This window comes from Podarcis erhardii, assembly GCF_964252035.2.
Source record: "Podarcis erhardii genome assembly, chromosome: 1".
In the NCBI taxonomy this organism is placed as follows: Eukaryota; Metazoa; Chordata; class Lepidosauria; order Squamata; family Lacertidae; genus Podarcis; species Podarcis erhardii.
In genome coordinates, this window is record NC_138497.1 from 84885831 (window position 1) to 84913817 (window position 27987).

Sequence of the window (27987 nt, forward strand, 5' to 3'; positions counted from 1 at the left end):
ATAAACTAAAAAAAAAAAAGTTAACCTGTATCTCCAGTTTCTTACAAGTTTCACTGAACCCAAGATACTAAAGGCAAAAGCAAAAATGGCTTTATACTAATCTGGCAATTGTTTCACAGAATACTAACTGTAAGGAGAGTCAAATTAAACATTCTTGTGATGCTAAGAGCCCTTCTCATCAACCTGAAATTCTACACAAAGAACAGGGCACTGTTGAGATCTGTCCGTTTAATTTCTTTATTTGTGAATTGCACAGACAACCAAATGTCGTTAGACATACATTCCAGGTTAATTTTAAACAATTCTGTTATATGATCAACCTAAACAATGTTTCAACGAACGAGGACCCTCGTTTTCTAAGTGGGCATGAGATTTGATTGATTATATCACAGTCCTAAACGCATTGGTTAGTTTCGACAGAAAGTTTCTTCTGTTGCGGTTGGGAGGGAGGTGTTAATTCTATATTACCGCAGGGATCGTCTGTCAATTCATGCATTTCAACCACACTGAAACCCCGAGTCGTCATGTTTTTCACAAAAGTCTACGGATTGCGATCAAAATCGGGATACTAAACAATAGAGCGTATCATAGTTTAAGTAGGGTGCAATCTGCACATGTCTAAAAGTTTTTGGTTTTTTTAAGAAAAATCTTTTACTCCAGAGCAAGTTCCACCGGGACGTGCTTCTACTTAGATACAGGTAGGATGAGGTTTGCTCCGTACAAAATAGGTCGTCATAATTTGTTGTTTTACCGAACTCTATTTATTGTATAAACTAATGTATACTCAGTCTTCTTCAAAATTTAGATCCACGCCCCTGTGCTTTTCAACATATTTTACGTTTCGTAAACGTAATCTAATCAAACTAACAAAAGCCTGATTTAATCCAAACTGAACAGCTCCTCCCCTGACTTCTGCCGGGGGGAAAAACCTCCAAAAGATTAGGTTAACTCCACACCTTTGAGGAAATTTATCTCAACATTAACTGACGCTGAAGTACCAGTTACAGATAGGTAGCCGTGTTGGTCTGCCATGGTCAAAACAAAATAAAAAAATTCCTTCCAGTAGCACCTTAAAGACCAACTGAGTTAGTTCTAGGTATGAGCTTTCGTGTGCATGCACACTTCTTCAGATACTGAAGAATTCTGTATCTGAAGAAGTGTATCTGAAGAATCTGAAGAAGTGTGCATGCACACTATCTGAAGAAGTGTGCATGCACACGAAAGCTCATACCTAGAACTAACTCAGTTGGTCTTTAAGGTGCTACTGGAAGGAATTTTTTTATTTTGTTTTGACGCTGAAGTAATTATATACTAACAACAGCCAGCCGCCAGGATGCATTGAGTTTCTGATATTTAGTTCACAGTGTGCATGGCCCTTTGATTCAGTTTTTTTAGGGGCTTTCCGCGCGGTTTCTGGAAAATAAGAGTACTGTGTCCCTTTTCTGCACCACTTTACTGTTTACCACCGCGGCGAGACGCCGAAAAAGAATATTCTCAGGGCAGGTTATGTTAGATGCAACAGAGTGAGCTCGGAGGAAGGCGGGGAAGGATTTTTTTTTTACTATCCTATCCTAAACATCCCTACACGTGGTCAGCCCAACTGAACTGCTGCGAGATTCGTTTAAAAACTTCAGTCTCAGCAAACCGGACAGGTCTCCAAACCAGATACCCAGTTTTTTTAAGTCACTCACTCCCTTGTCCGAAACAGAGGCATAAACATAGCCTCTGGCAATTGTGGGCTTGGTGGGTGGGGATGCCGTTTCCAGAAATGATAAGAGGACATTCCACCCCCTGCAAAAAAATAAAAGATAAAGCAACTATTCTTGCAGCCGATCTGCTATTTGTTCTCTCTGCAGCCGACACAAAGACAAAGCCTTGGGATGTTTGATGCCCGCCGTTCCCTGCAGAGCCACTCTGAGCAGGGCATGTCCCCCCAAAAGCCTCATATCGCTAAATGGGCCTAGAACTGGGAACTCCCTGTGTCCCCTTTAAAACAAAACAGAGTGTGGAGGCCTCTTTATCTACACACTTTGAAGAAATCCGGCCCTTAAACTTCTTACTCTGGATTAGTTCCATTGAGATCAATAGCCCTAATCCAGTCTGACTCTCAGCACATGAAGGGGGACCGCTGCCTACAGTCGCTAGCGCCGGGCAGACAGCTGCCGTTACTGCGCACGCGCCAGAAACCGTATTAGTATTTCCAATAGGCAAAGCAACAGAAAACTACAGTTTTACGTAAGACTCCGATCAAGCCAGAAGGGTGACAAAAAAAAAAAAAAACCCCACACAAAGGCGCATGCGTCTCCGCTGCCTGACTCTAGGCCAAAAAGAGGTAGTCTGCGCTCTCGCGCTTGCGCAGTTAGGCTGCTCTTGTTTCTGGGTGGGGAAAATTACGCCTGCGCATGGTAGGCGCCTGCCCTTAGGGAGGGGGGTCAGCGAGAGAAGGATATGCCGCGCAGGCGCAGTATGGCGGCCTTGTATGTGTGTATGTGAGAGTCTGACGGGTTCAAAATGGCGGCGGCTGCTTCTATGTGAGGGGAAGAGTCTGGGGGTTGTGGGGAGGGATCGGGTGGCGGTGTCGGACGGGCGCCGGTGGGTTGGGGGGCCCAGCTGCGCGGTGCTGGGTCGCAGCTCCTTGGCCCCAAGAGGCGGCGCGGCGGTGCTTGCTGGCCCAGCGCCTTGAGAGGCTGCGGTCGCGTCCCAGGGGGGTGTTAGGGCTTGGGCTCGGGTTCGAGTTCGGGGAATGCGCGAGGAGCTTCGCGTGGGGCCGGCGTTACTGAGCCCGGGTGGAGCGGGGGGCTGGGCTGGGCTGGGTGGGGGCATCTGAGGTGAGCCGAGTGGGCTGAGCTGAGGGGTGTGTGGATGCCCTAGAAAGGCAAGTTGTGGGACTGGGAAGGCTGGACATGTAGGTGAGACTGGTCTGGATTTGGGGCACAGGGGTCCAGGACCTGCAGCCCAAGAACAGCGACAGAGAGCTGATTTGTTTCGTGACTGGATGGAGGTGGGGGAGACTTTCTGTAAGGGCAGGAGCTGGAGAGAGAGTTGCTTTCCCTCCTGAGGAGTTATGGCTCTGGGTTCCCAACTTGGAGGGTAGGGTGAAGAGAGACTGTAGTTCTCAGGGCAACCCCCTCCCGCCCAAGGCTGGCCTCGCTGAGAGGAGCTGAGGAACTGAGCGCCCTCCAGAGCCTACCTGATGACGCCCCCTTTCCCCCAACAGTGGGATCGGGGTCCCTTCTTTCTGAGGGGCTTATAGCCCATTTTGGATGCTAACGTTCTCCAGCCTTCAGGGTCGAAGAGTAATGCACTTGGGAATTAATTGACTTTCCGGCTTCTCTTTTCTCCTGCCCTAGGAAGGGGCAAAGGAAAACCAGAGACCTGGTAAGATATAGCGATATTTCTATTATTTTGTTTTGCAAACAGTCCTATACAGTATCTCGTTCTTTCCCTCTTGCCCTGTGCGAGCCAGGGTGCCTCATTGCGTTTATGTCACTACAAACAATGAGTGATATTCTAGTGCTTAAAATGCAGACAAAGTTTCTGCTTGCTCTGATTTGTGTCTCTCTTCTGCTGGAATGGAGTTGAACTGGCGTGTGGGGTGCCGATCCTCTGCGTTTTACTGACTTGGGGACTTTTGAGGCTGTTTGGAAAGAGAGAGGCACACACAAGGCTGATTTGGGATAGGAGGTGGCAAGTAGGAGCTTCTGAGTTTCACTTACCCCACCCAAAACCCTCCTGCTACTGTATACAGGAAGCCCGCAACTTACGCGCATTTAACTTGTGCACATTCAGCTTTATGCGTGTGGCAAAAATATTAAATAAAAATTAAAAGGGGGCCGGGTTCCAGGAAATTGACTTTGGCAGTCCCACATGTCATTGAACTCAGTGTGTTTTGACTATACTGTACATGATTTTGGCTTTAGGCATAATTCCCAGAATGTAACCCCTCGTAAGTTGCAGGCTTACTGTACTTGAAAATGTAAACAGAGACCATTTAGGCAATTTTGTATTGGCTTGAAATCGAGTTATGTTGTGTTCTGTATCTTATACTACTTGCTTAGCCCATGCAAATGTTAAGTGGGTGCTGAAATGACTGTTTTCTGGTGATTGACTGCTGACCCAGTCTTGTAATGCGTCTACCACTAAAACAGTACCACCATAACTTATATACACCATTTTGGGGTATGCTCAGGATCCATATCATTTCTTTTATTTGCTTGATGCATAAAGTACCTTTACACAGGCTTCTCTAGAATTAAATGTTCCATTCACTAACTTCTCCTTAACTGAGCAATAAAATAGTTGTGACACACTGACACACACGTCCTGACTGAGATACAGTGGTAGTAAAGGTGTGAATGGACTACAGCATATATGATGGCTTGCTGTCATATATTGTGCCTACACTAGCCAATTAAAACATTATGCTGTTGAACTGCTGTAGTTGGTGTCTGACTGCATTTGGTAAGACTAGATCTAGGTTATGCCATAATCAGTAGCAGAATTCTGCCTCTGTAATGGTGGGTAACTCTTACAGTATTCAAATTAACAATGGATTGCATACTTTTATCTTCTCTGCATAGAGCCAAACTGCAGTTTCAACAAATGCTGAGAGGGGTCCTTGGTTGTGGGATGCAGTAATATAGTAAACTGAGCCCTCTGTATTGATTCCATGGTATCTCTATTGTTTTGAAACATTTCCTGGGAAAATTCCTATAGGTATTTGCTGACCAAACTGAGCATGTTTGTTCTTTAACTGACTTTCCAATTCATTTAAAAAGCAGACACCACATAGAATACTCTGTCGCCACCTAGCATGTATATTTACTTGGGTACTTGACAAAACTATGAAAGTATTGCTTGATGTTAAAGTGTGGATACTATGAGACTGATTCCATTGTGGAATATCCATATCACCACTTGGGATTTTTGTTTTATTTGAATTGACCCTAGTTTTCAAAAATGGCCGTGGCTTAATCAGGTCCTAAAAATTTAGTCATCCTGTTACTTCATAGTCATTGTTAATTTTCCATTCTTGATTCATGACATTTCATATTGTTGATAAAACCAAGGCAATAAAGAGTTAAAGTGGAATTTCTAATCTGTTCTACTTCCTTATTCTGGTATCTTTAGGAGGAAGAAGAGGAAGACAGCAGTTCTGATATCTCATTCTCGCTCTCATCAGAAGAGTCTGAGATGGAACCTGAAGAAGAGCGGGTCCGTTATAGCAAAAGGCTGGTCAGTATATACTCTTATTCATAGTGTTTCTATCCATAACTTTTTATATCCACTCTAACTAAAAGAAACAAACAAACAAAAATGTAAATAATTGCCCAGTAATGTTAATAGGCTCAATTTCAAAGTTTGTGATTTAGTAGCCACTTCAAGCTAGTCATAAATTTTAAAATTGTGCTTCCAGAAGAGGAGTGTAGTACGTCTACTAAAAGTTTCCTACAGTTGAATACAGCAAAGGCTGAGGTGATGATGGTTAGCAAAGCTGGAGGTGACTGAGCAAGAATGTGGACACACATGTTTGGCCTCCATTGTGCTTTCAGTTTTGCAGTTTTGGATTATCACAGGTGTGCTATCTTGAATTTAACACTGTGTCCAGAAGCTCAGGTTGTGGTGGTGTTAAAGTGCTTTAATTGACTACATCTGATGTGAAAGCTTGGGTATTTAGTCCAATTTGGACCTGGTGAGTTGTTCATGTTTGTACCCTTAAGGCTAGTTCACCATAATGTATTTTGTGGAGCTTACCTTGAGGATGAGTCAGAAGCTTCTCAAATGGTATACTGTGCTGCAGCTCATTTCCTGAGAAGAGTAGGTTTTATAGAGCATAGTATACCTAATGCTTCAGTGCTTGTTACTGCAGAATCTATTAGTGTCCAACATACCATATGAGGGGTTTTGTGGGATCAGTTTCAGTTGTGAGAGCCTGATGATATGAACAAAGTGTTTGAAGCAGTGCATCCAAACAGGGCTGGTTACTGAAGTGCAGAGAGTCACCTGATCAGCAGGAGTTCAAAGCAGGGCCCTTCACAAGGCCCTTGCAAAGAGCTCTGTGTTGTGCTTTGAAGTACTGAGGATCAGCTGACCAGCAGTGCTCCAGAAGCAATTGTGAAGGATTACTGGCAGGTGGACATCCTCATGCACCTGTCAGATTTGGACTGTGGGGGTGAAGGTAAGGATCTGGCCTGTCAGCTGGATCCAGTCCCCTGGAGTAATGCATAGTTATGTGATATGGTGCTGCCCGGCTGCTTGAAGGTGGTGGTCGTGGTGTGGTCTTTCCTGAAAAATCTTGCCTTGGATCCAATGGTATGTGGCAACTTGGGCCTAATTGCAAAATACCCTATTTCAGAGGAAGGTGCTTGCTTGAGAGGGTAGTAGTGGTTTAAATACAGGTGTATCTGTGTGAAATATATTATATTTAGCCTTACCAGTCTGGGTTCCAACCTGGCCTAGGGACTGAGTTGGCCTTAATTGCACTGATGGGTGACCTTTATAAGGTGAGGGAAAGTAGGGTTGCAACCCAGTTATTCTTTCTTGATCTCAGCAGCTTTTGATATTAAGCTTAGTATCTTTCTGGATCAGCTCTATGGTTTGGGGGTTGGAGGTGTTGTTCAGCATATCTGCCCAGCTTGATTGCAGAGTAGTACTGGGAGACTGTGTCTGACCCCTAGCAGTTATTCTCTTGGATACCACTGTGCAGTACTTTGTTCTCAATGCTATTTAACATCTAAGTAAAGCCCGTGGGATTTAGAGCACAATGTCTTCAGTATTATTATATTTATTATATTTATTATCATCATCATCATCATTAATTATTAAGTTTATATACTACCCTTTATCAAAAGGTCCCAGGGCAGTGTACAACATTACAAACCTATTTTATGGAGCATAAGATTGAAAACATAAAACAAAGCATAGTTATAGGCAGCATAATAAAATAACAACAACAACAACAACAGTCCCTCTGTTCCCACAACTTTAACAGGCCATAGATTATTTAATGGCCTAAGGTCTTGGTAAAGACAAATGTTTTAGGCTGGCATCTAAAGACATGTAGTGATAACACCAGGTGAGCCATTCTGGGGAGAGCATTCCACAGATGGGGAGCCACCACAGAAAAGGTCAGTTCTTATGTCGTCATCCTCCAAACCTCTCATGGAGAGGGGCATAGAGAAGGGCCTCTGATGACAAATGCAGAGTCCAGATCAATTCGTATGGGGAAAGGTGGTCCTTAAGATACATTCAATGACTGATTTAGGCATGTCCAAATGATGCGTGATTGTACACAGAACCTCGAAGTAGCCCCCACATGTCATAAAAATGACACAAAAAGGGGCAGGGTAGAACAGATTTACACATGTTCCGGTGTATGCGGGGGTCTGGAATGGTAACCCCCATGCAAAATGAGGATTGCCTGTATTGCAGTCTTGAGCTGTGTAAGGCTCATGACAATTGACTCTCCTTCTCTCTTACATCTGAATCTGGTGGCAAGTTCTGATATCTAAATGCAGTTGTGTGCTGAATGGATGCCAGTAGACCTTGACTGAATCCTGACAAGGTTATGGATGTTTCCCTCCCTTTGAAGATTTGTAGTCTTTGTCACAAGAATCCTCATTGGCTAAGAGTACATTCTACCAGCTTTGGTAGGCTAGATAAGGACGTCCCTGTTAGGGGTTATAGGTTCACATTGGTCCATGCATGCATTGGTAATCTTGGTTATTGGTTATTGTAATGCACTCTATGCAGGGTTGCACCATACCAAATTCTACATAATCTGTTACTTCAAGAACATGGGATGACCGTCCCCATGCAGTATAAATAGGAAGGAAGAAGTGTAAATGGAGAATAATTGAATTGGAAGTACTTGGTGCTTGGCTGAAACCAACGCATCATAGCTATTATTGAAATTACAGAACTGGAATTTGACCTAATTACTTCTGAGAGATATTCAAAGACACTCTTAGTTTACTGATGTGTAACGTATTTAAGTCTGTCTTGGTTGTTTAAGCTTACAAATGTAATCGGGCATTTTGTTTCTTGGCATCTTTCATTGTTTGTGTATAGGCAAATTATATTACCTTCAACACCCATATTTGTGATTATGATATGTGTGTGGTGGTGGGAAACTATATGTGCTCAGTCTTTATGGGTTTGTAAAGCTGGGTTTGTGTAGGCTGGAGGAGTGGAATTAAGAGATGGAAGTGTTAATTGTACAAGTTATGGGAGATGGGTTCATATTAGGAAAGAAGAAATGAGAATAAGATCTGGTAGCAAACATTTCCTTTTTTAAAAAAAGAGTGGACGGGATGGCTGTACAGCAATTTTGAAACATTCTAACTTCAGGGAATCCTTTTTATATTGGTTTGTCTGCTGAGGTGTCCTTTAGCAATGCCACAAAGCATATACATGGCAAAGGACTCCTGAATATGTTTAGTGCACTCTGAATATGTTTAGTGTGCTCAGCTTAGTTCACTTGATATACTGGTTTCTCCTGTTAGCCCTAGTGGTCAAACCACACCAATTGTATTGTGGAATGAATTTGACATCGCTGCATAAACTTGCACCATGGCATTAAAGAAGTACATTGATAGTACTGAGCAAGCTTTTCTTTTGGTGAGTGTTGTCCTTTGGTAATCTAGTTGTCCTTTAGTAAGAATCCTTAGCATGTATCTAGGAACTACAAAATTTCATAGCATTGCATTTGAAAACCATTCAAAAAAGTATTGTGGTAAAATAAGAAAAAGGAAATTAAGTTGTCCTGAACCTCCAGGATAGGCTAGAGAAAGCAAATTAAAATGTATTGATCGTATCTGTCAAAATACTTGTATCTGTAGACGATTGATGGGATTAGATTTTATACTTGTTGTTGACGAGTTTTCCATATAACTTTCAAGAAGGGTTTATTTCAGCATTCAGTTGTGCCAGAAACTAAAAACTGTCTTCCACAAATACCAAGTGGAGCTATCCTTTTGTGTGTGCGTTAGGAATATTGTTAAGTGGTTAGCCAGCAGAGATAAAATTGTTGTAATGGATATAGTCGAACTATTGTAAAGTTGAGGTTCATTTGTTGAGGTCTTTGTAACTGTAGCTAGCTGATGGTTTCAAATATGTAGATAAATTTTGAGTTTCTGCAAAATTGGACTCTCATTTTTAATACTTACCTGCTTTCAAATAGAAAAGTATGTACCTAGTTAGCTACATACAATAATGTTGTGCCTAGCTCTTCAGATAATGCAGTGGTACCTCGTATTACGTACCGTCCCCCTTACGAATGCTGCGGGTTACGCGCTTCTCTAACCTGGATGCCCCTTGTTGCGACCTTTGCCCCGGGATGTGAGCGGAAGTCGCGCTCCGGCTGCGCTGCAGCAGCGGGAGGCGCCATTAGAGAAAGCGCGCCTCATGATACGAGCAGTGTCCTGTTACGAACGGACGTCCAGAATGTAGTAAGTACGTAACACGAGGTACCACTGTAGAAGAAAGAATCCAACTTTGGTTTGCTCAACATGTTTGGCCTTGGAACCAATTTTGCTTCGAGTATGTGAAATTGGTTTTTATATGGAATGGATTATAGTATTCTTACTAAATGCCTCTACTTTTTTTTTTGGTCAGGTGTCCATGCCTCCCCACCAACCTTGTGATTTTTCTTCCCCTGTGCCCCTCCCCCCAAATGCTCTTGCTTTTTAGCCCTCCAAACCATGTTAAGGATATCTTTGGCCCATGGACCATATCTGACCCAACACAGTTCCTACCAGTGTTGCCGTTTTCCACAAACAACACCCATCTGCCATTGAATGTGGCATCAGTTATGGGGCAGGTAGAGATGCAGCTGGACTAGCATAGCTGATGTCTGCAGAAAGCAGCTTTGGCAGGTCAATGCTCAATGCATGGGAAGCACTGCACAAAACACTTTGCAAGCTCTGTGCTCAATGGATCCCAAGTGCTTGCCAACCAGCTGGCTGTTGGGTGTTTGGGAAGCACTATGTGAGGGACAGGTCGGGGGACAACCCAACTATCAATCACTTGGTTTCACAATGGGTTGTCCTGTTGACATGTCAAAGTCGGGCAATAAGGCTCTTGCTTGCTGGATCAAAAAGGTTCCCCTCCCCTACTCCAAACTCTTTGAAAATATTCTCACGAATCTTTGGGACTGCAAAAGTATAACATTATATATGTGCTTTTTATTGGACCAACATGGCTGGCTATCTATGTTTCACCTGAAAAAGGGTAATTACAACTTTCAAACTGGCCAGTTTGACTGGAATTGTAGACTAAGAGATAAAATTGTGCAAGTAAAAGAAAGAAAGATAAAGAATGTATTTAATTTTTCCAACAATATATGCATAAGAGATATAAGTGAAGTTACTAGAATGCAGTAATAATGGACACTACCATATAAAGTGATGTCTGAACTTCAGCTTCATGTGACCAGCAATAATACTGAAGGCCAGGCGCATTTCAATCCACAAGGGGTCTTTCTTACTGGTCAATAAATGTACAAATTTCAGTGTTGTCACCAGAAAGAAATCATATGGCTGATTTATATAAACAGCTGACCTACCTCATCCTTAGAATTTTTATACAATTAAGTCGCAAGCTGTATAGCAGGGATGTCTAACTGGTTGGCCACCGGGTAGCTTTGGGTTGACCATGGGCGATTTTTTTCCTTATCCCCCAAAAGTAAACCCAACATTTTTGACTTGCCCCTCTAAAAAAAGGTTAATACCTTTTACTTTCCTCCCTTAAAAAGCTCAACAATTTTGACTTTCCTCCCCCCAAAAAACTCAACGACTTTGACCTGAACCCCCCCCAAATGGGTAGATCACTGCCAGTCCCTGCTGTATCTTCTTCTTCTTTGACGATCACTCGTAGCCGAGTAAGATTGTCTTCCATAAATACAGTTTGAACAATGAGTTCATAAGTGACTGTGGAGGCTGATTCTGGATCCACACATCCTTCCACAGTGGGGACATTGGTTTCCGGGCGGGAGTTGATCACGATGTGGATTTGCCAAGCATGCCTTCCTCTTAGCAAGTGTCTCCCTTGTGTCCTGAGTTCGAGTGTCTTCAAAGCCCATGACGCCTTTGGTAAAGGCTGTTCTCCAACTGGAGCGCTCGCAGGCCAGTGTTTCCCATTTGTCAGTGTTTATGCTACATTTTTTAAGATTTGTCTTGAGACAGTCTTTAAACCTCTTATGTAGACTACCAGCATTACACTTTCCATTTTTAAGTTTGGAATAGAGTAGTTGCTTTGGAAGACTATCATCAGGCATCCGCACAACATGACCACTCCCAACAAAGTTGATGTTGAAGAATCATTGCTTCAACACTGGTGATCTTTGCTTCCTCCAGTACACTATTAGTTCGCCTGTCTTCCCAAGTGATGTGTAAAAATTTTTGGAGACACTGTTGATGGAATCTTTTGAGGAGTTGGAGATGGTGTTTATAAGTGGTCCATGTTTCACAAGTATATAGGAAGGTTAGTAGTACAGTAGCTTTGTAAACAAGCATTTTGGTTTCCCTGTGAATGTCCTGGTCCTCAAACACTCTGCACTTCAATCGGGAGAAAGCCGCACTCGCAGAGCTCAGGCAATGCTGGGTTTCAGCATCAATGTTGGCCCTTGTGGAAAGATAATTGCCTAGGTAGAAGAAGTGATCAACATTTTCCAACGTTACACCATTGAGTTGGATTTGTGGTGCTGCAGAGGGGTTATGTTGTACTTGTTGGCGCAGCACTTTGGTTTTTTGGATGTTGAGTGATAGGCCAAGCTTTTCGTAAGCATCTGCAAAGATATTTAGGATGGTTTGGAGGTCATCCTCTGAGCGTGCGCACACTATATTGTCATCAGCATACTGAAGCTCTATGAGGGACCCCGCTGTATAGTTTAATGTGGAAGGTGGTATATTTCTAGTGCTCAATCAAATATATTTCTGGGGCTTTCAACAGGATCTCTACTTGGCAAATGTCAGCCATCTAGTCCATCTGGCAATTCACTCCGCCCGCCCCCCTTTAAAAAAACCATACCCAATTTTGTGCCTAATTTGCACTTTTGAGGTTGGGTTTTCTCTTTTCTTTTCTTTTCTTTTCTTTTCTTTTCTTTTCTTTTCTTTTCTTTTCTTTTCTTTTCTTTGGATCTTCTTTACTGGGAATGTATGCATTAATCACGTTACAATACTAATTTTCTGAAACAGTGCTGTTTAGAAATAGAAAATTTTGCACTCAACATCACTGAGACATGCCACACACACACACACACACACACACACACACACACACACACTGCAGTTGTCAGAGTTCTGAGCTTACTAAGATGAGAAATAGTGAATACATGTTTGGGATAATAGGCAGACATCTTGAAGAATTGGTTTTGAGACCCAACTGCCAGTCAAATTTAAAAGTACTGCGCTAAATAGAGCTATGGCCTTTCCATTATACACAATAGATTTTTGTGTGGAATAGAAGAAGCAGGAGACTGCATTGTCTTGTATTTCTTTTACATTTCTACTTGATAACTGAATTGGAAATTCTCTTTCACCGGTGAAGTGAATGTATTCATTTTTAGTTACTGATACAGTCTCTTATTTATCATTGGTGGACCTTGCAGAGCTTCCTAGGTCACAAGTACTGGTCTTACATGTCTTTAACTTTGATCATAGGCATTTCCATCTGAAAGATTCAGCTGCCCTGATTGAGGACCCCACCCTTTTTTTTTTCTTCTGTTGGTGTAAATGTAGCTAATTTAGTTTGCATTCACATACTGATGTCCTTCAAAATTTTCAGGAAAACCCTAATCACTGCTGTTAAAAGAAAGACGTGTCTTTAGATTTTAGAATTAAAAACTACTAATGCATGATATTTTCTGTTCAGTAACACAACCAATGAGCAGAACTCCACTCATAGGACACTCCTGCTGGAGGAAGAGGAAGTGTGATTTTTGCTTCATGCTCCCTGAAAAGTTTGGTTGAAGGAACCTCAAAAGAACAGTGTGAGTGGTGGTACAACAATCTGAAGAGCAAAGGGGGATTAGTTTAAGTCACCCTCTCTCCTTCAGCCTCTTCTGAATCTCAGTCTCTTTCACAAATGGGACACTCTGGATGCAACCCACTGACTTTCTATCAGCTGAGGAGTCCTAGCTTTACTTGCCTGAAGCTTTTAGTATGGAAACAATAGAACTTTTGTGTTTAAACAAAGATTATGTGCTAGCATCAAATACAAAATATAAGAGAAACCACCTAAAGGTTTCTTTTCCATAAAGTTTTCTCAAACAGCTGATCAAAGTGGTGGAGACTTTTCAAGAGTTTCAAGTCCTAAAGACTTCCTTTGCTGTTCTTTCATTTAATTGGTGGGTAAACGATAATCTGAGATTAAATGAGGAGTTGAATATTTGCATTTATTAATCAATTAAAGGCATAATCCAAACTGACAGCTGCCTGGAGGGGCTTAATGAACCAACATTACCTACCACTGGTGCATTTGAATCGCTATTGCACACACCAGCCATGGCAGAAGGTGGGAACAAGGCAAATCAATGGGCCAGCATGGAACTGGTGCAGCAGTTGGGCTTGGTGTCAGCAGTGTGGCTGTCTTGGTAGGCTCATTTTGGAGCTTTCTGCTGGCTGCTGTTGATGGGGATCTCAGCAGCAGCAGCAGTTCTGTCTACCTACAAAGCCGGAAACTTCACATCATCAAAGTGATGCTGGCAGCACTTTGCAGGCAAAGGCTGGCAGGTCTCGGCAGAGGGACACCACCTAATTCCCTTACCTCCAGTCCAGTGCAAATGGGGTTTAGATTGCCCCCTAAAGTTTATGGCACTAAAAAATATCTAGTCTTCTTGCTGAATGTCATCTTTTATACTCGGGGTTCATAATTAGCAGGGCGCCAGGTGCATTTTGCACCTAAAGATTCTCCATTTGCGATCCCCTCCACAAGTCTGGGTGTCATTTGTACGAGGCTGGCACTCAAACATTACTGAAATGTATGTGCTTTGAAGCCTCAACGTATATGTTAAGGATAGACAATAAAGGAGGTAAGGAGTTTGTTAAGGAGTTTAATAATGAAGAGTAGAGTGTGTTGAAAACTGAAGTTTGGTACAAATATTTTTATTGTAAAAACCAACTTAAACATGTATTAACAATTTCTGCTAAAATGTGATATTAACAATGAGTCACTTATGTGAACTGCATATTAGTTTACGCTTATCAAAATAATAACTAAAAAGGGTTGCTGACACACACACCCAGTGGCAACTAGACATTGTTTTGGCATCCACAACCCAGGTCCCAGGAGCCATTTGGCTCCTAGCTTTTCTATGCCAGTTTATACTGCCATAAAAAGCTCAAATTGCTAGGCACAAGAATTGTAGAAATAGGAGTTCAGAAACAGAATCTAGAAGTCTGGAAGCATAGACGATTTGAGTGCTTAATGTGTGTATTCCTGTTTACTTTTAATTTGGGGAAATTTCTCAAAGGACGAAACCAGATGAAATCCAATGCGTCCCCTGTCTTTTGGACCTCCTTGTAAAACTTTCTCAGGTGTGATGCTGAAAGTAGATCTTAGTTAAAGGTCTTTTGTTTACATCCAGTTATGTTTCTACAGCAACAACATGCACCCACATAGCAAAAAAGGAAATGTTCTCTATCCAGGGATTCTTTGAATCTCTAAGGAATCTGCAAGATCTTGACAAAAACAAGATGACTTCGAAATTCTTGATTAAAAGCTTGGGCTTAAAGGATGCAAAAACCATACTAATGTAATGAAATACGTTTGTGGGCTTTCTGGAAGCAGAACACAATTGGAAAACTTTACTGATCTTATCTTAACCTAAAGATTTGGGGGAGGAAGGTTCAGTAGAAAATGGAGTGAACAGAAAAGTGCTGAGGAATACTGTTTGAATCATCCAAGCAGAGTTCTGAACTCTTCATGTATGCTAGGCAGTGTGATGTGGTGTCTACAACAAAGATTTGTACTTCCATAAATAGGTAAAAAATATTATATTTACCTTGACCAATGCCAGGACACTGTGCTAGTCTCACTTACAGAGGATTTCATACATTGGTCACTTTGCAAAATCAAAGTATGTCTCATGTCTTATTTGAAAGCATTGAACTGTCATGGGGAAATGTCATGGGTTTTAATTTCCTTTTTAAGATGGGCCTGTCAATTCCATGCTATTCTGGTGCACTTGATAGTTTTTGGAATGAACAATTTTGTCAGTAGAAGCATTCATTTTTCAGGTCATGCTGTCTATCTTGAAGCCCTAGACAGTATTCAAGCTTAGTTAATTACTGGTGGTTATTGTATATTAAACAGGTCTGCTCAAATTAGCCACCTGTTATTTTATCTAGGTGTGAAAGCTGGCAGCTAAGATGATAGTCTGACCCAAGAATGTGGCATGAATCCTGCTTAAACTGTATCAGACCTAATCAGGAACAGGTCTTGAATGCAGAAATGACATGCAGGTGTTTCTTAAAGTCAAGACAAGCAGTGGAAATGATTGCTAATCCTTCAGTTAACTTCTCTTAGGAAAACTGCTTCCTTACTAGTGTCTTAATATAGGCGTGTAATTTCTAGCTTTAGGTTGCGTGTGCCATATTACTCTCTGTGTCAAGGGTAATATAGGTATATAACATGGATATGTGTGTGTGTGTGTGTGTGTGCGCACGTGCGCGCACACGCACACACAGAGATAATATGTTATTTATCCTGGTAATCCTGACATAGGTTCTGAAGTAACTGAAGCATGTGTGAGAGGTCATTTGGGTTAGTATGTACAACTCTTACAGATACAGTGGATGCTCGGGTTGCGAACGTGATCCGTGTGGGATGCATGTTTCTAATCCGCAGAGTTCGCAACCCGCAGCAGCACATCTACACACGCGTGGGTTGCGATTCGGTGCTTCTGCGCATGTGCAAAGCACGATTTAGCGCTTCTGCTCATGCGCAACCGCGAAACCCGGAAGTAACCCTTTCCGGTACTTCCAGGTTTCGGCAGTCCGTAACACGAAAAAAAGGCAACTTGAAGCGTCTGTAACCCGAGGTATGACTGTATGTTGTTTCGAATGCTATGTATTGCAGGGGATTGGACTAGAGGAGCCTTGGGGTCTCTTCCAGTCCTACAGTTCTAGATTCTATGTATACAGAGGTCTATTTATGCAACAGGGCTTCCTCTGGAGGGTCCTCCTACCCTCTGGAGCAGATTTTGAGGTTGCACAGGGGGTTGCCTAAGCAAGATTGTGCAAGCAAGATTGTGCTAACAGGACAGCAGCATCGGATGTGAACCTGAGGTCTTTTCATTTCATTCTATTCTTTAAGAGTACTTTGCTTGTTTGGGTCCCAAGAAGGCAGAAAAGTTGTAAAAGCATTTTGATCATAAAGAATGTACCCTTCAGTAGAATGGGGCAAGTCAGTCGATCTTCTGACTGTCCCACTTTGTGTATATACAAAGCACTGTAGAAGGTGAAGCATTTGATGACATACCAAGAGGTTTGCAGGCAAACAAGTATATCCTTTGCCTCATTTAGTATGGAGAATCCATAAATAGGATAAACTTGAAATTAAGCGTGTAGTGTAGTTTGTCAGCTTTTCGCGATGGACAATGCTCTTAATAGCAGAAAACTGGGAGATGAAGCTTTGCCCACCAGTACATCTTAATGCCACAATAAGCTAAGCTACAGTTCACAAGTCAGTTTTTAAATGGCCATGTCATTTCCTGCGTAGCTTCTAAGCAAGGGAGTGACTGCTTATTTGGCTTTGTAACTTGTTTTGTTTTTTTGTTTCCACATTGTTGGCTTTGTTAAAATTACTGCATGTATGTGAAATCAGTAAATGTCTGACTATGCAAAACAGAATATAACAATTTGCAAAAGATCTTTTGCATCCAATCTTGTATTTAGTGGATTTTTTGGAGCAATTTTTTTCCTGGCTGAATAATAGCCATTCACCACAGTGACTTGCAGAGACGTGAAGCTGGATGGGCTGGTCAGCTTTGAGTTGCTAACCTTCCATTTCCAGCTCTTTCAAAATAGCCTAGCAAGTTTATAATTGAACTGATGATGCAACAGAGGAGTTAGTCAGTTTTCCCCTGCAGGAGAAATTTTGCTCAGCAGTATACTAGATAGACACAGTTAATTCTGTCAAAAATAGAATGAGCTGACCAATTCTTTTCTGGGCCAGAATTGCTAAATACCTCAGTACCTGGTTCAGTCTTAGCATCTTCAGATATGTCTGTGTGAGTGTTTGAAACTCCCATTGTTCTAGGTGCATTTTGCGACAGGGAATCATTAATGGTGAACAGTTTCTGAGCTCCAGGTGCAGTACTGTGCCCAAAATTTCAGATTAAAACTGCAGAGTGGAAGGAAAGGAGGACCCTTTTCTGCCTCCTCACTTCTAGCTACTCTCTGAAGACTGGAGAAGAAACCCTCTTAAGAATATTATGTGGGTGGGTAGGGGAAGGACTAGACCATGTGAAAAATGAACATAATATTTTAGCTGCAGTTCATTCATTTTCAGCTTGTATTCTTGTTATAAAAAGGCACGCCTAGACATTCCATTGTTGCACCCATAACCTAGTTTTAAGGTGCCATTTAGCTCCTAGCTTTCATATATCTGTTTCTAGCACTGGTCTGTGTAGATTTTCAAACTGGAATGACTTCCCCATCCTGTAAGAAAGGGGGGGGGCTTACATGTATCCCACTCATGTGTGACTGTGCTTACGCAGGTCATAAATAAATAAATAAATAGACCTGCCCTTGCTCGGGACTACTGCCCGGAAGTCACTTGGGGCTGCCGCCCAAGTGAGGGAAGGCAGCCTTTAAGCGACCAGCAGTGCGGGGCGAGAGATGCCTTTTCTCCACCTCTGCCGCTCCACCACGTGTCTGCACCCCCATCTAGACCATCACAGCTACTTTTGCTTTTTATGCACAGAAGTAGCTTCACCCTCTTTATCTCTTACCATGTGAAATTACTAATCCTGGTTTTATCTGGAAAACATCCAAAAACTGTAGTAAAACTTGCATTTCAAGGTGTATATCATGAGAACCAGTGAGGGGTAAGTATTAGTTTTGGACTATGCCCATTGTCCTAGGAGACCAGGGTTTGAGTCCCTACTTAACCATGAATCTTATTGAGTGACCTACCGCCAGTCACTGTCCCTCAGCCTAACCTATCTCAAAGAGTTGTGATGATAAAATGGGGAGAACCATGTACATCACGTTGAACTGCTTGGAGGGAAAGGTGGTATATAATAAATATAATAAATAAAATTAGTGTGTGGTAATATTAGAAACATGATTTAACAAGCTGATAAATCCTGCAGGAGACATAAATTCATATTTAAATAGATCCATGCTCATTTAAACACAAGTGTGCAAATAACCAGTTGCCCAGGATGGCTACATTTTTCCATTAGTTTGGACTTTAGAATCCAACGAATATTAGCCTTTTGGTTAATATAAAATATGTTGAGCTTTTAAAGTTTCAGGGAAAACTAGGTGACTGCAGTGTAAAATACAGTGGTACCTTGAGTTACAAACGTCTCAGGTTACAAATGCTTCAGGTTACAAACTCCGCTAACCTGGAAGAATTACCTCAAATTGAGAACTTTGCTCCAGGATGAGAACGGAAATCATGTGCCAGCAGCGCAGCGGCAGCAAGAGGCCCCATAGGGGAAAGCACGCCTCTAGTTAAGAACTGTTTCAGGTTAAGAACGGACCTCCGGAACAAATTAAGTTCATAACTAGAGGTACCACTGTACAGCCATTGTGGATAAATGTGGCCACTAGGGGGTCCAGTAGCAACACAATACTGTACTGAGCAAATGCTTTTACAGCCCAACTTGAAATAAATAAATAAGGAAACATACCTATATGGACAAGGCTGACATAGTAAAGTATCTGTCTAGCACTGCTGGAAGGAAGGTAGTGCCTAAGGCAGTGTTTCAGCAGGAGTATGGCTTAGGCTGGGAATATCAAGAAGGGGTGCTATGACTTAATTAGTCACTTGTTTTTTAATATTATACAGTTGAGTCCAGACTGGGTATTTGCAGGAAATAAACGGCTTCAGTTGAAGTGTTTGTACCTTCACACAAATGAGGCCCTCTTCAGGAAACCCTCATCCAAAAATTGCTCAAATTATTTCCGTGTCTCAAATCTTCCTAAGACAATAGACTTGGGGTGGAGAAGCTGTGGCACTCCAGATTTTGTTGGACTAAACTTCCATCAGTCCCTGCCAGCATGACCAAGGATGAGGGATGATGGGAGTTGTAATCCATCATAACCTAAAGATCCATAGGTTTCTCATCCCAGCAACAGACTGACTTCATCGCAAACATAGGCATTTCTGGATTATAGTTAATTTTCATTTTACTACATTTTCAGCTCCGAGCTTGATTTGGTACACTTAGCGAATGATGTGCTTCCAGAAATGCAATTGGTTAATACAGGGTGAGTCCTTTAAAAGAGGCCCCATGAATACAGAGTACACATGTTCCACGGGGCCTCTTTTAAAAGACTCACCTTGTACATCTTAGGGGAGCACCAGATTCTAGTACAGTGTTTGCAGAATTTAAGGGAAATATAGAAAGAATCCAATTTCTTTGGAACTATCAAAAATCTGTAGATATGAGCAGGAAGTATAATACCAGAATGTTACCATCTTGTGTTGCCATTAGCCCCCATCATGCTTTCCTCGAAGGGGCATTGTGTGAATAAAAGGGCTGTGCCGCCTTTCCTCTGGGCTCACCCTGATGACACATGGCTTTTTTTGACCCTACCTTCTCTGTCCACACATTAGCATGGACGTCTGAGGCAGGGAACACGATGTATGTAGACTTCCCATTTCAGGCCTCCACTTTAATATGTAGATAGTGGTACTGCAGAGAGCCATGCATCAGGGTGGAACTTGAGACATAGCCATTGGCTCACTCTAGTAGTAGGAAAGGACTATCATTCAACATCAATATGAAGTCACATGGAAAGAGTATTCAGATAAGTAATTGCATGTTTGTTAAAACTGATACAATTGTAAACAGGATCTCTTTATGGAAGGTTGTATTGGTTTAATCACCTATGCTTAAGAAGAACACGTGAGCATATCTCAGGAAACTAGCTGCCATCCAATACAATGGCTCCTCCAGTTCTCACCTGTCACTATTTCCACAGCGTGGTGCTATGAGACGGCGTTATGAGGATGATGGCATCTCAGACGATGAAATTGAGGGGAAACGAACATTTGACCTCGAAGAGAAACTTACCACCAACAAATTTAATGCCGATTTTGTGGTCTTCATGGAAGGCAAAGGTAAGCATCATGCCAAGCTACCTTTCAAAGATTCAGATGTCTGTGAGCTCTTTTTTTCTATTGCAGTAATAAGCAACAAGTGTGTTTTGACTCTCTAGATGTGCTTAAGCACCATGTGTATTAGAACTCCAGCTTCCTATTTTAAAAGAACCAAATTGATATGCATCATGATTGCATAGAGTATTTGAAAATAAGTTGTTCTACCTCTCATGTTTCACACTAAAGCATGGCAATACGGTGAGGCGGACTTCCTTTAGGCTTGTGTTACCTTGTTTTTAAGCAAAACTCCATGGCCTGCCCAGCATGAAGAACAATTACAAAATTGCATTTTAAGAACTTTTACTGTAGTTGCATTTCATTATTTGAAATATAAGAGTGCCTTGTGAAATAAATCACAATTTTTAGGGTTCCAGGTAGGAAACAGGAGCCACAGTCATGTCAGCCACAGGCAAAATCATAGATAGATAGATAGATAGATAGATAGATAGATAGTATATATATATATTCATTCAAGATTATATTGTAAAAAGACAGTGCCCTTTAAGAAACATTTATTGTGGTCACTTATTCTCACAGTAACCAGAAATATAGGTACTTCTGAAACGCACTATCCATACTAAATGGTGATCCTGATTATTATGTGATATTAATAAGGCGGCTTGGGGAAAATCTGCTAGCTATTTATCATCTAAATGAAAAGCTATAGATTCTGGGAGCAGGAAGCTGGTGGTCTCCTAGAGGTCTGTCAGTAGTATACCTTGTGATCCTAATTGACATTGTGCCCACCAGTGCAGTGTAGGGTACAGATGTTATTTTCTCAAGGAACTGTAGCCAGCCAAAGGCAATGATACCATTTTTTATGCATCTTTCTGTGACGGACCCATTGTGATCCTTTCTAATATTGGGCTTAGTCATGGGACCTCTATCAGCCAGACAGCAAAATGGGGCCACCCACAGACAAGACAGTTCTGCATACAAGGTGGATTCCCCTGGGGTTGAGGAACATTTGATTCATGTGAGTGTTTTAAACTTTTTGTGTTCAGTAGGTTACCTGTGAATGGGCTGCATAGTGAATACTGCTGTTGTGAATGTAGAAGGGAAGGGTAGCATATAGAAGGAAAAGCTTTTTAGAACTAGAAATGTCCCTTTCTGAACTCAAGTGGACTTAACTCTGAGAGAATTCATTGCACCTAATTTTGCATTTTTACTACTTGTGCATCTCCTTTGTTGTCCCTTCTTGAGGCACCTGCTGGACAATGTTGTCCTTGAAAAATAGCATCAGCTATCACTTAATGACTTGCATTACTGTGGGAAATTCTGTATGGAAATGTTTTTTGTTTTTTGTTTTAATTGGTCATTTCCTCAGCTGTAGATAGGAGCCAAGATTTGGAATAGTTCTGAATCTGCTCCTTGGAAGTGTACCACTTTGGAACGCAGCTGATTGAAATGTCTTTAAGTGAATGAGCAAGGGAATAGAGAAGGATTGGAATACTGTTTTGCCTTTCAACTTTGAAGTAGCAATTGGCCGAAATCCTTGCATAAGACCATCTGAAAGCTAGAGTGGATAATTTGGGCGGAGAATCAACATAAAGCTTTTTGTGTCAATCTCAACCCTTTGATTAACCAGTATTATATATGTATGCATGAATCTGAATACTCATAGATGTCTGCCAAATTAAGGGTCATGTGGTTGCAAGTGAATAATCTATTGCTCTGGACAGTGTCACTAGCATCCTTTATACTTTGTCTCCCCTTTTAAAATACAGCTTTTCCCTGGTACCTTCTTGTCAGCTGCTAGCCTCTTAACGAATGTTGTCTTCTCTCCTCCCAACAGACTTCAATGTGGAATATATTCAGCGTGGTGGCTTAAGAGATCCATTGATCTTCAAAAATTGTGATGGACTTGGAATAAAGTGAGTGTTGATGCAAAGTGTTTGCCATTAGTTAAGTTGTTCACTGATGCTAGTAAAGTAACCCTAATCGGGACTGGTGAAATGATGAGGTATAATGGGACAATTGCCTCAGGCAGTGGGCACAAGGGATAGCTAATTGGCATCTCACAGGCCCCTTATTTGATTAATTATTGGCTTGGGCAGCCAGCTGCCAACCCAGCATGGCTCTTTACCACCTCTTCTGCCACATCTTCCCTGCCTTGCCTTGCTCTGAGAAAGGATGAAGGTGTGAGGCCTTCTGGGTGTTATGGCCAGAAGAATGCCTGACACCTACATCAGCTGGCGGCAGTGGCTGTTTTAAAATTTGGGCGGAAATGTAAAGTTGCTTGTAACTTTAGAACAAAAATCAAAACCTAAGTTTAAAACTGTCTTTCTAGATGACAACACAAACTGAGCTCAAGTAGTCTCCTGGCAATCTTGCTCAGAAGGCCTCACTCTGAAAAAGCCCCCCCCCCCCCCACAGCTCTTCTTCTGAACAAGATAGGAAGGGGGTGGAGAAACTGCTGGCACTGCAAATGCAGCAGCAAAGAAAAATAAAATTTAAAAATGTATGAGAAGGCAGGGAGGAGGAAAGTGAGAGGGAAGAAGCCAGCACGACCAGCACTGCAAAAAGCAGTGGGGTACCAGCCTACCTCAGAGCAGTCCCTTCTGTGCAGAGCTTGACCTCAGTATGCAGCAAATTTCTCAGAATGTGTCTCCTAAATGTGAAGCTTCTAATTCAAATTCAGGATTCCATCCCAGCCAGTGGGTTAAATATTGAATCTCAGAAGCTGCAGTAATATTGTATCCAGTCCTGTTTGCTGGCATTTTCATCCTTGTTTAATCCCCACTACAGTAATAATCTTCTGACTCACTGAAAGATAGTGCAGCAAGGTCCTTGACTCGCAGCATGTGTAGTGAGTCTTCTGAAGTTGTACCTTCCATAAGGACCTAAGCCGGAGGTTTTCAACCTTTTTCGGTCCATGGCTCCCTTGACCAGCTACATTCTTTCTGCGGCACCCCTGTGGGGCTCAGGAACCCAGTTATGTCACCCCTTGCCTGCGGAGCTGGGAGCCTCTCACCCTTTTTCGAACACCCTCCCTCGTGGGATGTTCCCTCAGCCTTCTCTCCCGTCTCCTTGGGAGTTACAGGGGCAGCTGCTGCTGCCTCTGGTCTCTGAGCTGCTGCCCCCACTTCCCCAAAGAGAGGTGTCTCCTCACACTGCCCCACAGGGCCTGGGAAGCACCCCCTGGCCAGCCCCAGAGGCCCCATTTGCCAGAGGAGCTTGTAGCCAGGGCTGCTGCAACAAACAGCTATGCAAGCTTTTGAGAGGCAGAGACGCAAGGAGGGAAGGAAAGAGGGACAGAGGCCAGTGTTGCCCACTGACTATCATTCAAGGTACCCCAGGGTGCCACAGCACACTGGTTGAAAACCATTGACATAAGCTGTGGGCCCGAAATGTTCCCTCTTGCTGCTTTAATCATGGGACAGAATACATCCATGGTTTGTTCTGCTTTCAAAGAACATTCATTCATTCATTCATTAGATTTATATCCTACTTCTCAACTAGAGTCCTCAAAGTGGCTAACAACATTTCTAAAACACAACAGATACCAAGGACCACAAGCACCTTCCTTGCTTCATTTGCCTCCCAAGATAATCTGGCACAAGTAATTGGTACAAAGATGCCAGCCTGCCTTGCACTGATGCTGGCATGGCTGCAGCAATTTTCCATTTGCAAAGGTGTTTTTCAATTACATATATACACACTGCTATCCAATATAAAATATTACTGCTGCTTACTACAGTGGCTAACTACAATGAGTTAAAACAATAAAATGCACACAATAGTGTGGGGAAAGTGCAGATAAAACACTGAGTAAAGATGGCAGAAAAGCCCGGGGAAAATAAAAAGTTCTGGTGTCTGAACAACAGCAAAATATGCACCAGGCAAACCTACTTGGTGATAATTGCACAGCTTGGGTGCCACAACTGAGAGGTCCTCTCAGATACCACTCACCTTGCCTCTCTTTAGGAGAGCCAGACAGCAGTTCTGGGGCAGGGTTATGTGAAGGTATGTGTATCTAGGGAACTAACTCATGTGGGGCTTTAAAGGTATGTTCTAGTACTCTAAATTCTGCTTCGAAATGGACCAATATCCAGCAAAGATGTTTAATCACCTGTGAGAGATGTTCCCACCAACTGTTCCCAGCCAGAGGTCCAGCCCTTGTGCAGTGCGTTCCAGTAGTCTAATCTGTAGGTTGCTAGCCAGTGGACAGATTGAGGACAGGCTATCAGGGAGGGGCTACAGCTGGCACATTTTTTTTCAGTTTAGAGCAGTACCGAAACAGATGCACCTATAGTTGGAGAAAATAAGCCCTAGAACTGGCTAAGACCATGTTAGGCAGTAAGTATAGCGCTCTCTCCCATCTGTCTGCTTGAGAATTATTGCCCTTTAGAAAGTGAGCCACACTTGCAGTGACAGCAAACAAAGATGGGAGCACAGGATTTGTATGTTTCCACATTTACTCTTTGAAGGCTGAAGCAAACCTATGAAGTTTTTGTAGTTCGTGTCTGAAGTGGCCAGGATAAAATTGCATGGTGAAAGGCTATTGGGTGTTTATTGCATTAATTTTTTTTTTTTTTTCCATTTTACAGGATGCCAGATCCAGACTTCAGTGTGAATGATGTACGACTCTACGTAGGTAATTATGCACTCCTGTTTTTTAGTAGCTCAGAGTATCAGCTGTGTGTAACATATGAACAATCTGAAATCTGACATGGAATTTGGTTTTCGTTACACATAATTTTTTTATTAAAAAAAACTTGACTTTGTGGGGAAATAGCTGAAACTTCTTCAAGGCACCCCTCAAAAGAAAATCAGGGGGCTTTGAGCGGATAACCTATACCCTGTCCTCCCATACATTCTTTAATCTGTTTTCTATACTCTGGTGTTCCTCCCACCTTTCCTACTACAATTTCTAGCCCAAGTAGCCACATATTTCTGTGTACTGATAGGGAGTCGAAGGATGGTGGACGTCATGGATGTAAACACACAAAGGGATATTGAGATGACCATGGCACAGTGGGCACGCTATTATGAAACTCGAGAGGAGGAGCGAGAGAAGCTGTATAATGTCATCAGCCTGGAATTCAGCCACACGCGGCTCGAGAACCTGGTGCAGAGGCCAAATACAGTAAGCAGAGACCCTTGCCCTGCCAACATTTCCCTGCTTTTTCCATTTCATTTGAATAGATATGGGGCTTCATAAGTTTTAATTTGAATTGTTTGAAGAAGGGAATTACTTCACATCCATTTGGGTAAATTCCAGTCAGCTGATTGATGCCAATTAGTTTTTACAGATACCTTCTGGTTCCTAACTAAATGTACCTGTAACACTACACTTCAAATACTCATAATCATATAGGGTGACTTAGATTCTCATATTTACCAATAGCCATCAATGTAAGAGAGGAATCCAAGATGTAACACATACTTTCAATAAAATCATTAGTGCTAATGAGAAATAAAGATGCTGTTTACAGTGGTGAGTGAAGTTAAGTTTGTGTAGTATGAATCATCTATGTGGCAGCGTAAGTTAACTTTAAGGATGATACTTTATAGTAGTGTGAATTTTGTGAGAAGAATTCAAGTAGTGCTGGCTAATTTCTAGCCAAGCCTTAATTACTTGAATCTTGTCCCTTCATTAGCTCAGTAGCAAAGTTCTGTATACATTGGATAATGTAGTTCTGCATAGTCATTTTGAACATTTTAAAGCTGCATGCTGTCAGTGCACAGGTTCTTGCAAGGGCTTACACATCTAAATACAAATTAGTGTTTAGCAGTATCTCAGCTAGCTGCCCTAATTGAATATAAATGTTGCAGGTTTTGTGATGTGAAGAAGGGAGAGCAAACCAAGCTCCTTGAGTAAGTCGTAGTTACGCAGTTAGCAAATGTGAGGGAAATGGCTTATTATTTTTAGAATGGTATGGATTCTTACAAACATGTAAACATTAAGGGCAGCTGGAGCAGAACTTTTTCATTCCTGAATAACTACTTAGATGCAAGGCCATTCACCATGATTCCATCTTCTAGTCATGGTTGTAGTCTAGATTTTGTAATAAACTTCCATAGGAAAGTTATTGCTGATGGCAATTGCAACTTGGGTGACATAGAATACTTCTTGGAATGAAACATTGGATAGACATCGTACACAAGTAGAAATAAATCTGCAGAAGCCGTTTTACAAAATGGCCACAAGCCATGCTCTTGCAGCACCACTCCATCATTCAAAGGCGCATTTACCACACCTCTGACCCATTCAGTCACCCCAACTTGGCTAGCTTTAATAAGCCAAGATGGACACGGAGTTAATGAGCATGTGATCAGCACATCACTGCAAGTATCCTGTCCACATCCTCTGACTGCATTTACTAGACCTGATACCAAAAGACTGGCTAGACATTACATTGGACATCTCAGTAGGCATCTAAATTGCTACCGAGTCAAGTGACTTTATCCTCAAAGTGTTCAGCCATCCAGTTATAGCTAGACACCATGTACTCCAGAGGTGTACTCTCTGTTCAGAAGTAAGTAGCCTCCAGACCACACGGAACAACTCTGAGGCAGTGGAGTAGGATGTCTTTGCTGCCCTCACTGCCTCATGGTAGACCAGTTAGGAGCCTGAACACATGGAGCCCAAACCACATGGTAAACCAGTTAGGAGCCCTCCAAAGCGAGATTTATGTCACTTACACTCCAGTCCTTGCCCAGTCCATTTCATCATCTGCAGCTCCTTAGTATATCAAGGGGCAAAACAGACTCCACAGCACCAGAGTAATTGTGTCAATGGCTGTATGAGTCTCAGTTTCCTATTGAAACTAGGACATAAACAGGGTCACGCACTTTATCCACTGGAAAACCCCCAAAGCAGTGAGGAATTCAACAGATTCCATTAGTATCAGGGGGCAGATCACCCTAACTGGTCCCCCACCCTTGCAGGGGAGAATCATTGCTGCAGGTCCAAATCTCACCAGGAAGTGGTCTGAGAATGACATGCCCCACCCCCTTTTCCAGACCACCCCGCTCAGCATGAAGCAAAGACTAAATCAAGGGTATGTCCTTCTCTGTGCATTGCACCGATGATCATTTGAGACAGGCCCATGGTTGCCATGAAGGCCATGCACTCCCAAGCAAGACTTGAGGCATCCTCAGCATGAATGTTGAAGTCACCCAAAACCACAGTTGTGGGTTCCTCCAACATCACGCCCAAGACACCATTGGCCAGCTCAGCTACGGAGGCTGATGAGCAGCATCCCTGTCCTTTGGCCCAACACCAGATTGCAGGCCCTCCAGTCCCACTCCAAGAAAGAAGGCTTTCCCAGTAGTGGTAAGTAAATTCCTGTGGACTACAGCAACAGCTCCCCACCCACTACACCTGTCTGGGCTGATGTTGCCCCAAGTACCCAGGTGGGCAAAGCTGAACCAAATCTGGCCCACCCAGGTGTTGGTGATGCATCCCTGGTCAGCCTGTTCCTCCACAATAAGATGATGAATTAGCATGATGTATCCCCACCTCCAGGAGAGTGTCCACTATAACACAGGGACATAGAAAGTTGTCTTATACAAAGTCAGACCTTGTCATGCTTGGTATTTGCTACGCTGACTGACCACAGTTCTTCAAGGTTTGAGAGAGGGAACTCTCCTAGCCATACCTGGCAGATATAGAACATGGCACCTTCTGTATGCCAATCAGAT

At 42.4% G+C, this 27987-nt stretch overlaps 1 protein-coding gene across 3 annotated transcripts in view; it reads left to right on the plus strand.

Moving 5' to 3' along the window:
* Positions 1 to 2429: 2429 nt before the first annotated feature.
* Positions 2430 to 27987, plus strand: part of KDM2A (lysine demethylase 2A) — a 53016-nt gene continuing 27458 nt past the window's right edge. The window contains exons 1-7 of one of the 3 annotated variants that reach the window (XM_081877316.1): positions 2430 to 2531; positions 3351 to 3378; positions 5131 to 5235; positions 20160 to 20298; positions 22133 to 22211; positions 24888 to 24934; positions 25248 to 25426. In XM_081877316.1, the coding sequence (XP_081733442.1) occupies positions 2512 to 2531; positions 3351 to 3378; positions 5131 to 5235; positions 20160 to 20298; positions 22133 to 22211; positions 24888 to 24934; positions 25248 to 25426 (597 nt within the window). In that variant the 5' untranslated portion in view covers positions 2430 to 2511. The remainder of the gene's footprint in view (positions 2532 to 3350; positions 3379 to 5130; positions 5236 to 20159; positions 20299 to 22132; positions 22212 to 24887; positions 24935 to 25247; positions 25427 to 27987) is intronic. The other 2 variants (XM_081877317.1, XM_081877315.1) reach the window with 2 other exon arrangements.